At 32.6% G+C, this 11,137-nt stretch overlaps 3 protein-coding genes across 7 annotated transcripts; all 3 read right to left on the bottom strand.

Annotated features, from left to right (window-relative positions):
* Nucleotides 1–720: 720 nt before the first annotated feature.
* On the bottom strand, nucleotides 721–1,908 carry LOC25500172 (glycine-rich protein A3). Of its 5 annotated transcripts, none has more exons than XM_039828833.1 (3): nucleotides 1,842–1,908; nucleotides 1,206–1,502; nucleotides 721–1,119 (listed from the first exon to the last, which is right to left on the bottom strand). In XM_039828833.1, the coding sequence occupies exons 2-3, from the start codon at nucleotides 1,489–1,491 to the stop codon at nucleotides 905–907; spliced, it is 501 nt and encodes a 166-aa protein (XP_039684767.1). In that variant the 5' UTR covers nucleotides 1,492–1,502; nucleotides 1,842–1,908; the 3' UTR covers nucleotides 721–904. The 5 variants fall into 5 exon arrangements, with proteins under 5 accessions (XP_039684767.1, XP_013443969.1, XP_024627858.1 ...); XM_013588515.3 differs by having other exon boundaries at nucleotides 1,748–1,905; XM_024772090.2 differs by having other exon boundaries at nucleotides 1,743–1,902.
* Nucleotides 1,909–4,107: 2,199 nt separating this feature from the next.
* On the bottom strand, nucleotides 4,108–6,246 carry LOC25500171 (glycine-rich protein A3). Its single transcript, XM_013588514.3, has 3 exons — nucleotides 6,084–6,246; nucleotides 4,998–5,228; nucleotides 4,108–4,538 (listed from the first exon to the last, which is right to left on the bottom strand). The coding sequence occupies exons 2-3, from the start codon at nucleotides 5,215–5,217 to the stop codon at nucleotides 4,363–4,365; spliced, it is 396 nt and encodes a 131-aa protein (XP_013443968.1). The 5' UTR covers nucleotides 5,218–5,228; nucleotides 6,084–6,246; the 3' UTR covers nucleotides 4,108–4,362.
* A 714-nt stretch (nucleotides 6,247–6,960) lies between these two features.
* LOC25500170 (tRNA (guanine-N(7)-)-methyltransferase) lies at nucleotides 6,961–10,392 on the bottom strand. Its single transcript, XM_013588513.3, has 8 exons — nucleotides 10,133–10,392; nucleotides 10,013–10,063; nucleotides 9,207–9,282; nucleotides 8,621–8,700; nucleotides 8,422–8,471; nucleotides 8,234–8,318; nucleotides 7,800–7,898; nucleotides 6,961–7,449 (listed from the first exon to the last, which is right to left on the bottom strand). Exons 1-8 carry the CDS (start codon nucleotides 10,307–10,309, stop codon nucleotides 7,225–7,227), a joined length of 843 nt encoding a protein of 280 aa, XP_013443967.1. The 5' UTR covers nucleotides 10,310–10,392; the 3' UTR covers nucleotides 6,961–7,224.
* Nucleotides 10,393–11,137: the final 745 nt, after the last annotated feature.

Below are 11,137 nucleotides of genomic sequence, written 5' to 3'. Positions count from 1 at the left end.
TCATAAGACCAAATGTACGACGCTTAGACACACACAATGACACACTTGTCCCTAAAATATTAATTTAGTTTTATTTTTTATTATTAGAAAAAATATCTCTTTGTATGTATACCTAAACACAATACAAGTTGTGACGATGGAAGACTAGCTTTCATTCATCTATCGCGACAGACATACAATTGCATTTAACTAATTGATTTTCATAGCTTTTTATATGTCATGCACACACAATACACTGAACTCATTCGAAGTAATTTTTTTGACAGATTTTTCGAAAGTAGTTTATATATATATATATATATATATCGCTTGTATTTTCCATATATTATGACTAGTGTGTAAATATGTTGAATAATATGCAGATTTATATTCATACACCTGTGTAGCCAAATATAAACAATGGATCATAGTAATATCTTGTTGATGCATGGTAACATCATAGACAAGCTGTTGCAAATTAATTGAATTCAATGCTCATAATACAAATTAATCACAATTATGATTAAAAAGTTGATACAAGAAACCAAGATGAGAGATGAGATTGTGATAAGAAAGAGATGAGGAGCAGCATCGTTCATGATTCCTCTTAAAATAACATTGGGGATATGGAGGCAAAATAGATTATGATAATGGGTTCCAGAAATTGGCCGTGATTGAGAATGAGAAACATGTCATAAGATATCTTCATAACAAGTTTTAATAAGACAATCCAAACAGACCTAAATAAAGTTAAGGGCTTTCATATACATACAACAATAATTGTTCATTGCAAACATCCAACTGAAATTCAAAACTATATATGTTGCTAAACAGCAATTAGCATACATTATTATTAATCTAAAAATTTAGCATCCATGATCATGCTCAAAGTTGCATATATATACTTAATATATTTGCCCCTGTATCACTTCCATCGTTTGCCAAATTTTCCATGCTTAAACTTGCCAAAACCAAACCTACCATGCTTCCAACGCTTGCCAAATTTGCCATGCTTATACTTCCCATGTCCATAACCATAACCATAACCATGATGGTAACCTCCATGTCCATGAGACAGATGGTGAGCACCATATGCAGCTGCCGCCCCTGCGATCAATCCTCCTATACCAGATCCACGCCCTTTATACAACAATAAATTAATAATCCAAATTCATTCATGATCATATAGTATACTCTATAAAAAATTGGGATGTGATCAAGTGTACCTGAAGGATATGGATAGCCATATTGTGGAGCATGATAAGATGGTTGATGATGATATCCGGAATGAGGATAACCGGAAGGTGGATACCCTCCTCCGGCTGCATGTGGTGGATACTGTGAAGGATAATAACCTCCTTGAGGTGGATATGCAGTTTGTGGTGGCGGATAATAACCTCCTTGAGGTGGATAGGAGTAAGAAGCAGGTGGTGCTGCTGGATAGCCTGTTATATGTGAAAACAGACCTCTCTCACTAGACTCTTGATCATGCTTGTTTCTACCATTGTTCATGTTGATTCACCCTAAAACAGTTTCAAATTGGCAAAAATATAAGTACATCTTATCCTATTATAAACAACTTATTTGTTTATGTGTTAAGCCAAAACCAATCAAAATATCTTGGAATTTTCCAAGAAAGGAACAAGAATTAAAACATTTCAAGCCAAATTCAAACTAAGAAACTTTGCAGCACACAAGATTTTGTTAGCAAAGATATGAAGGAAAAAAAAAAAAAGTAGTAATAACTATTGCTTGGTGCTTACTCAACTGAAAATTGCAAAGGCTTTCTATAAAATCATCCAAAGGTGACCAAAGTGAATGCTTGTTGGTGCCTTAAAAAGTTAAAGGAATTGAAATTTCACCTATTCTTATAGTTATTGTTTCACAATTTTGAAAAAGCACACGTTGTTTCCACGCAACAATATGGAATATGTATCTATGTCTTTTTTTTTTGAGGGAAGAATATGTATCTATGTCTATATATTTAATTCTTTTTTGCAAGCATAATTGGTATATTTTTATCTTCCATTTGAAACTTAGACTGTTATATTCTGCTTTTTGCAAAAGATATCTTAAAAAAAACATAAGAGAATCTATGTTCTAAGGAAAGTTTTTCTTATAGTGATATATGTGACATATTTCACACATTTATTTTCCTTCATTGTGTGATCTTATTTGGCATATTTAATACTGGTTATTTATTTAAATAAAGAAAAGCATGCATGAATGGGTTAGTTGGGTTAATTACCAAATCTGGTTATTTTTTTAAAAAATGATTTTACAGATCACTATTACGGTATATTATTGGTAGAGGTACATCTCACCTTCAAAAAAAAAAGAAAAGATGCATCTATCTTTTAAGCATATATTCTTCTGAAAAAGAAAAAAAAAACTTTTAAATATATATTTATCTTTTTTGCTATGTATACGTGTATGGAGGTGTATTTATTTTTCTTAATAAAAAGTTTAGGTGAGTTGGGTTTCGAGGTTCGCCAAGGTCAGCACAGACCTGTAGACTCAATAAACGCTAACAGAGGTTGTTTTGGTACACCTTAAAAGTCCCACATTGCTTGGGAATCGAGGCCAAATGAATCCAACTAGACACTTTTTATAACAGACAAAACTGTGAAAGGTCACTCAACAACCCAAAGTGGACAATACCTGAGAAGATGATGTGGTGTACTTGTGAGTGGAATGGAACATTAACCAACGGTAGTTTATATACAATACAACGATTCGTCTTTCGTTAAAACCGTGAAGAGCTTACACCTAAAGAGGACAATACCTCGGAACGCGGTGTGACATGTTTGAAGGTGAAACGGAAAAGAGGTACTTATAGATCACTCACCAAAGAGATCTTTGCATTGGTAATGGAATTTGATCCCCATGACCTTATGGGCGAGCCAACTTCTTACAAACTAAGCCAACGTTAGTCTAGGCAGATATATTCTAGTTAAAGTAGTGACTGATCAGGAGAGAAATTTCATGGTAATCTGAGAGGCTTATTTTTCTAAGATAAATTTCTTTATTGGATTATGAGAAAGAGCTTAATAGGAGTGAATAATCACAATATCTGATTACAAAGCTATAGACCTTACCCTCTAGGAAAGAGATGTGCAACATAAGAACTTTACATTACAATGTAACTTCTTAATAACACTTACAAATTTATAAGTTTTTTCTTTCGTAAGTGACAAATTTAAATTTTTTTTCTATAAGGAAAAAATAGATAAATTATTAATATCTGGTCACAAGAGAGAAAACATTGGTAAGCATTTTAAGAGCATGTGTACTTTTCTCATGTGATTTGTACTGTTTTTCCATTCCATATATGTCAGGCATGGAATGGACAAGGTTGCACTCAAGCTTTAACAAATCAATCACATCTGCTTCTTTTGGTACACAAACATGCACTGTTACTTCATTCCCTTCAGAAGAATCTCTCAAGTCTTGTCCAGGCATGGAATATCAGCATATCTTGGAAGTTCCACACTTCCTATTCGTAGTCACATAATCCCCGACTTCATTATGGTTTTTCTCAACGGCATTCTTCTTTAAGAGTTGCCATAATCAACAACCAAAGATAAATTTGAATTGACATAATGAACAATCAAAGGAGTAGTAACTTATATTAGAGCATGCAGAAAATATACATGTCCCCCTGGAGATAAATTATCGACAATAGCACCAACCAAAGGCTTCTGCAGACCTCTTCTTTTATGATGTTTTTTCTTGAAATGAGGGTCTGGATACTGCATGTTTTTCGATAGACAAATTTAGTAACTTAGTGATTACGTTAGTTTTCACGGTTTGAACCCTAAACCTCCTTTAAAATCATTTGGTATCCTTTAGCTCAACAACCGAGCTAACTACGTGAGACAAATCTTGACATTGCATGTGTTAGGTGAAATCATTTAACAATAAATAAAAGACATTTAAATGTAAAAGCTCTAAGTAACAATAATATAGCCAACAAGCCATTAGCTCAGTGGCACCCAATCTTGCTTTTGAGTGCTTTTAGAAAGACTAACCAGAATTGAAACTATCTGCAAGGGCCCAGGATATGATTCTACCAACTGCTTCAAACAAATTGTGGCATTTGCAAACAAGAAATATCTGCAAATAAGGCAATCCAAATAGACCCTAAATAAAGTTGAGGGCTTTCATATACATACATCGAACATCCACACACATTCAAATAAAAAGATAGTAATACCAAATGAAAATGTTCATTGCAAACATCCAATTGAAACTTAGTATGTTGCTAATAACAATTAGCATACATTATTATTATCAAGATAAAATTAGCATACATTATTCATCTAATAATTCAGCATTGATGATCATGCTCAAAGTTGGATATTTAATATATTCGCCTCTGCATCACTTCCATCCCTTGCCGAATTTTCCATGCTTGCCGAATTTTCCATGTTTGCCAAATTTCCCATGCTTAAACTTCCCATGACCATGATGATAACCTCCATGTCCATGTGACAGATGGTGAGAACCGTATGCAGCCACCCCTCCTGCAAACAGTCCTCCTATACCAGCACCATGTCCTTTATAATAACAATAAATCAGTACATTGTACATAACATACCCCTCCCTTAGAATCATTCTATGGTGCAAGAATAGTCTAGTTTGTAAAACAAAGATGCAATACTAATTGTATGAGTCAAGTATATAACCTATGCAAGAAACATAAGGAGAAATAAACCATTCACAAATACATTGATCCAGTGGTTTAGCTATAATTTCATTTTTATCAATGTTGTGAACAAGGATCGCAAAAAGTAGAGGTTTGTTCAAATTCTGAACAAACCACTTCCATTTGTGAAAAATATAAACCAACATCAGGTAGATCATAAAAGATTGTTTATATGCATGCTAATATATTTATTACTTTTTTTAAAAATGGAAATCGAATATATAAATAAAGGAAGAAGCCGAAGCAAGTACAAGGAGTACTCGAATCGCTATGTTTATTACTGATAACAAATTAGGATGATCAAGTGTACCTGAAGGATAACCATGTGGTGCATGATAAGATGGTTGATGATGAGGATAACCAGAAGGTGGATACCCTCCTCCTGCATTTGGTGGATATTGTTGTGGATAATAACCTCCTTGAGGTGGATATGTAGATTGTGGGGGATAGCATCCTTGAGGTGGATAGGAATAGGATCCAGCTGGTGGATAATAGCCTCCTTGATCATACTTGTTTCTACCATAGTTCATCTTGATTCAGTCTAGGACAATTTAAAATTTGCAAAAATATAAATACATCAGATACATATTATCCCTGTTTGGATAAACAACATAGTTAAGCGCTTATAGCATAAGTGTTTATCATATAACTATTTATGTATACGCTATTTTTATAGCAAAAGATAAAATAAAGTCAAATTTCTTTTGTATAAGCTATCTTAGAGAGCTTGTCGAAAAAAGCTGAAAACACTTTATGGACATGTCATAAACTGTTTTCATATCTCTCAAAAAAAAAAAAAAAACTGTTTTCATAATCTCTTCCAAACAGTCTCACAAGTACTTATGTCAGAAGATAAGTTCAAATAAGTCGATCAAATAGACTCTATATTACCAATCCATCCAAATTATCAACTTTAAGACATAAAGGAACCATTTACTCATACATAGTAGTAAAACAGATTGAATACAGAACCAAACAAAATATTATTCAAATTCCTATTTCTTCATGCAAGAAACATATATTGCTATGACATCAATATATAGCAAACCCCTTAAAGGGATTTCATCTCCACAATCAGAATCAATCATGTAAATTATGTAGCAGGGGAACAATTTGATACACTTGAGGTGTTAGCTCGGTGGTAAGAACTTAGTTTTGTAACTTCAAGGTACATAGTTCATATCCCCTCGGAGATGATTGTAAAATGATCATTAGTGTCACTTTAATTAATAAAAAAAGTCAATCATGATGCAAATTATATTGAAATTTACCAAGAATGGAAAATGAATTATAACATTTCAAGTCAAATTCAAACCAAGAAATAACTCAACATACAAGATTTTGTTAGCAACAACATGCAAAAAAAAAGTAGCAATAACTATAGCTTCATGCTTACTCAATTGAAAAATGGCAAATGCTTTCAATAAAACCCCAAGGTGACCAAAGTGTATGCTTATTGGTACCTTGCTAGAATTAAAGCTTCACCTATTCTTATAGTAATCATTTCTCAATTATGAAAAAGCACACGTTGTTTCTACGCAATATGGAATATATATCTGTCTATATAATTAATTCCTTTTGCAAGCATAATTGTTATATCATAAAAAATATAATAGAACATAATATAATATAATATAATATCTATCTATATTCTAAAAAATATGTTCTTATAATGATAGATAAGTTACAAAATTTCATACACTTTTTTTTGTCATTTTGTGCACTTATTCAAGATATTTAATTATAGCTATTTTTTCTATTTGTAGATGAAGTGGCAAACACCACCTAAAACTTACACATAACTGCAAGGTTTCAGATTTGAACCTTCGATTTTTCAGCAATTATTTGTAATTTACAAATTAAAAAGTGATTATAGTGCTCTTCACTAATTTATCATTATAATATATAATCTTATTGGAACAGATACTTCCATCATCTTTTAACATCAGTATATATTCTTATGCAAAAAACAAAAAGAAAAACTTTTTAGTATAATTTTTTTTCTTTTGCTGTTAATGCATAGGGAGACTTATTCTCATTTAACATATAGAGTGAGAGGAAGAAATGAATTAGAATAACTTGAATTGATATGATGGAAAAAGTTAATCAATAAAATAGTTGAAGTTATGACTGATCAAGACAGAAATGGTCATAGTAATCAGAATATGACTAACTAGAATAATTTGAATTGATTTGAATTAGAATAATTAAGAACTTAATTTTTTTTCCTAAGATGTTTTTTTATAGGATTGTAGGAAAGAGCCTCATACAAGTGAATAATCAGAATATCAGATTACAAAGCTCAACACCTTAGCCCACTAACCATTTTAACAAGCTCTTGTGTAAATAAGAAAAAATTCAAATAGTTATATGCATAATCTTTTCCATGAACCCATCGATCTTAACTTTTCAATAACACAAACAAATTTATAAGTTTTATTCTTTCTTAAGTTACAAAGAACTAAATAATTATTTCAAAATCTAAGATTTGAAATTTGAAGTGTGAGGTCAGCTTAACTCGAACTTTGACAAAGCAATCACATCTGCTTCTTCTCGTACAACCTTCGATAGATTTTCACTCCTTCAAATTCGGCATGAATCTCTCTCTCAGTCCGAATCCCCATAGGGTTGCTTAATAACCATCCTTCACTGTCACACAATATATCAGAGTTCAAAGCATCTATGTGACTAAGTGCATCAACTTCACCTAACTGGTTTTTCATGTCAAGTGCCACTTCGAGTGCATCAGATTGTACAAACACCTGTCATAAACACGACCATAAAATGGAAAACGACTCTTAAGTCTTATTGAAGGCATGAAATTTTGTTAAAAGGGCAAGTCAGAACCATAAATGTGATTATGAGTTAAAAAAAAATTATGAAAAAAAAAAGGGAAGAAAACTAAGAGCCTCAACATTGTTGTAAAGTTTCCATAAATTTACACTAATAGTAAGAAAAAAAAGGAACATACAAAATCTATTTACCAGGGAGAGTAATATAGAGTCCTAAATATCAGCATATCTTGTACCAAGTGGTAGTTTTAGTTAACAAGTTATTTTACAGTCTTTATGATAACAATTGTCCTGTATATTAGAGCATGCAGAAAATATACCTGTCCCCCTGGAGATAAATTATCTACAATAGTGCCAACCAAAGGCTTTTGCAAAACTCTTCTTTTATGATATTTTTTCTTTAAATGAGGGTCTGGACACTGCATGAGTTAGAGAAATCGTTAACTATAAATAAACGAAGTTTGAATGTAAAACCTTTAAGTAACAACAATGTAGCCAACAGGTGATTTTGATAGCCCACAGTCATAATATCCCTCAACAGCACATCGGTGGTTGTTGGATCGAAGATTTCAAGCTCAGTATTTTGAAGTTTTAAAAATCAAAATCTGCTTGTATTCTGCATCGTCCGATCTCAATCCAACAGTCACCGATGTGCTAATACGTGAATGCGTGACTTCAGGCAATCCAAGTCCAGCCAATAAGCAATTAGGTCAGTGGCACCCAAATTCTCTTTAGTGCTTTTAGAAAGACTCACCGAAATCGAAACTAACTGCAAGGGACCAGGATATGATTCTACCAACTGCTTGAAAGAAATCGAGACATTTGCAAACAAGAAATGTCTGCAATTTAGTGTAAAAAACAGTCATTATTTCAACATTGATAAAAATAAGGCGAGTATATAATTTACTTCGACATCAAAATAAAGTTTAGGATTGATAGTACATGTTATCCAGAGCCAGATCTTTTACCCATAACTCAGCACGCTTGACCATCTGCACATGGAATAGAAGTATACATAATCATACGAGACGATATCCCTTTATTCTAAGCTGAACATGCGTAACAAAATAAGAAATCAAAATTCACTGAAAGGGAAGGGAGTTATCGTCAAGGGCGAAACAAACAGAAAATTGTTCCTTACCTTTTGCCGTATTTCCAATCCCAAATGATTTCTCACTTTAGGTGTTCTTTTTGCAAGCCACATAAGAAACCTGCCGCTGCCTGACATTATAGTGGAACAATTAAGTGTGATGTTTATCAGGTAGTGAAATGATTATTTGATTGTACAAGAGCTATTCACAATGTTGTCAACTGAGTCTGAATCACAGAAAATAGCAGTGTTCGAATTTTGCAACGCTATAGCGCCGCAATAACCGCTATTTAGCAGTATCGTGTCACAAATCAATAGAGATTTGTTCAAATTCGGCTACACTATAGCACGGCTATAGCTGCTATTTGGCAACACGCCTACTCATTAACCGCATCCTGATGTTAAGGTAAAAGAGTTCATGCAAATATTTGACACTTTGATTACAAGATGTTTTGGGCTCAATACATCAGAAAGGGTGAAATCCAAACTCAATAATAGATTATGGAAATTATCAACTTCTACATGCATGATATCCGAGTCAATGCCAGCCAATCACTAATTTATATGCTGAATTCAACAATCAACTCAAGAACAAATGCATAAAACAAAATAAATTCATCAATGAAATTCATATTACCACATCCAATATCTACCATGAGTGGCAAAGCAGGGTCTGCAAAGACCTGATTCCAGTCTGGTACTTGTGCAGGACTCTATCAAGAAAAAAATATCATTACAGGAAAGCAAAATACCCCTCATACATAACGAAAGACAAAAGGATTCGCTGAACCAAATGCCTATTAGGTCTGGTTTCTGTATCTGATTCATCTTATTAATATAAGATTCATAAAATTGGTATGACAAAATGTTAAAATCTGATTAGATATCTGTGTAGAGTGACAAAAGATGGCGTAGTTATTAAACTATATATCCGTATCACACACTAATATAATGTAGAGATACCGAATATATATATTTTATCCGAAATGTTTATATAATATAATGAAGGTTAAATTTGTTTTCAGTCCTTATAATTTTGTTGTTTTAGTCCTAGTGTTCATACTCTTTAGTCCTTGCAAAACTGTGTTCTTTAACAGGTTCTAAAAACATGCAGTTTTGCAATGTAGAGATTGAAAAGGGTACAGGTACTAAATACAAAATGACTTAATTGTGGTTTTGATCTCTTTATCTTCACTCGCTCAGATGAATTTATTGACGTCGGATCAAACTTGTTTGCGTCATTCGAATTTGTGTTTGTATCTAATGTACTCTATTTAAAAAGGGGGGCTGATTTCGTGAGCAAATAAAAATAGAGTAGACTGCAATTAAGCGAAACAAAACTCATGATAAATTATAATAATAGAAACTAAAAACATATTTATTATCTTAATCCTAAAATGAATAAGGATAAAACATATGAATTGGTAAAGTAAAGGAACATACAGAGAAAGAAGAAGGATTGACATGTTGCCTGATTCTGCCATGACCCAAATTCTGAAATATAGAAATTGATTATATTATTATCCATTTCTAAGTAAAAAGGACATAAATAAAGAAACAAACCAAGTTGTAAGAGAGATTGAGGTCAGCATATTCCAATGCAACAAGTTGTGAGCTTCGTAGTTGTGGTTTTTGTTGTTGATAGTCTTGTTCTGCTGCTACTACTATTACTTGGGAAGAAGAAGAAGAAGAAGAGATTGAAAGAGAAGTATATGAAGAAAGAGGTGAGAATGTTAACATTAGTGCAGAAAGAACTTCTTGTTCTGACTTCTGACTTTGTATCTATTCCATGTCGATTCTTCGGGTTTCAAACAAAACATGTGTGTATTTTAGATGACGTTTTTTTATTGATGGCGTTTCATTTGGGAAGTTTGGGAAGGTGTAAAACTTTTTTACCATGAATCAATTAATTTTTACCATTTGATTAAATAAAGTATATAGTATTACCATGCTTACTCAACATTAGATTTTTTTCTCATTATCTTCCTTAACCATTCTCTCTTCCCCTAGTCTCTTTGGGTCTCACCACCACCGGTCTAGCACCACCACCACCAACTCTCCTTCGGCCTTTTTGTCATTGAACGTCTTGATTTTGGTAAAGATAGTATTTCTCATTCTTCTACTATTTTCCTCAAAGCTTTCATTTTGAAAAACAAAACATTAAAAGAACAAAAAAAAACTCAAGAAATTGTTGCCTGGTTTTCTATAACCCCATTTTGTCGACTGATTTTGACAAAAAAAAACTCCACAAACTGTTGATTTAACATGTTCATCGGAATATCAATTCCCAAAAAAACAAACCATAATTTTCCAAATTTCCAGCCTACATATGCATAGAAATTTATCAGTTAATTAAGAAATTAAGAGAAATCATGTTGAGGGTTGTTATTGTCTTATTGGGGATATGCAAATATTTGTTAGGCTTAAGAATAATCATTCATTTTTTTGTTTAAAAGAAGAAGAAAAAAACAATAATCAATCATGTATTCATTTACATAAGTTTCCAACGTTTTAGTGCCTTCAGATCGAGTGCAAACTGCAAAGTGAAGAGAGTGGATATGACATGAG

The sequence above is a fragment of the Medicago truncatula genome, chromosome 8 (genome assembly GCF_003473485.1).
Source record: "Medicago truncatula cultivar Jemalong A17 chromosome 8, MtrunA17r5.0-ANR, whole genome shotgun sequence".
Taxonomy (NCBI): domain Eukaryota; kingdom Viridiplantae; phylum Streptophyta; class Magnoliopsida; order Fabales; family Fabaceae; genus Medicago; species Medicago truncatula.
This window is presented reverse-complemented; position numbering and strand designations above follow the sequence as displayed.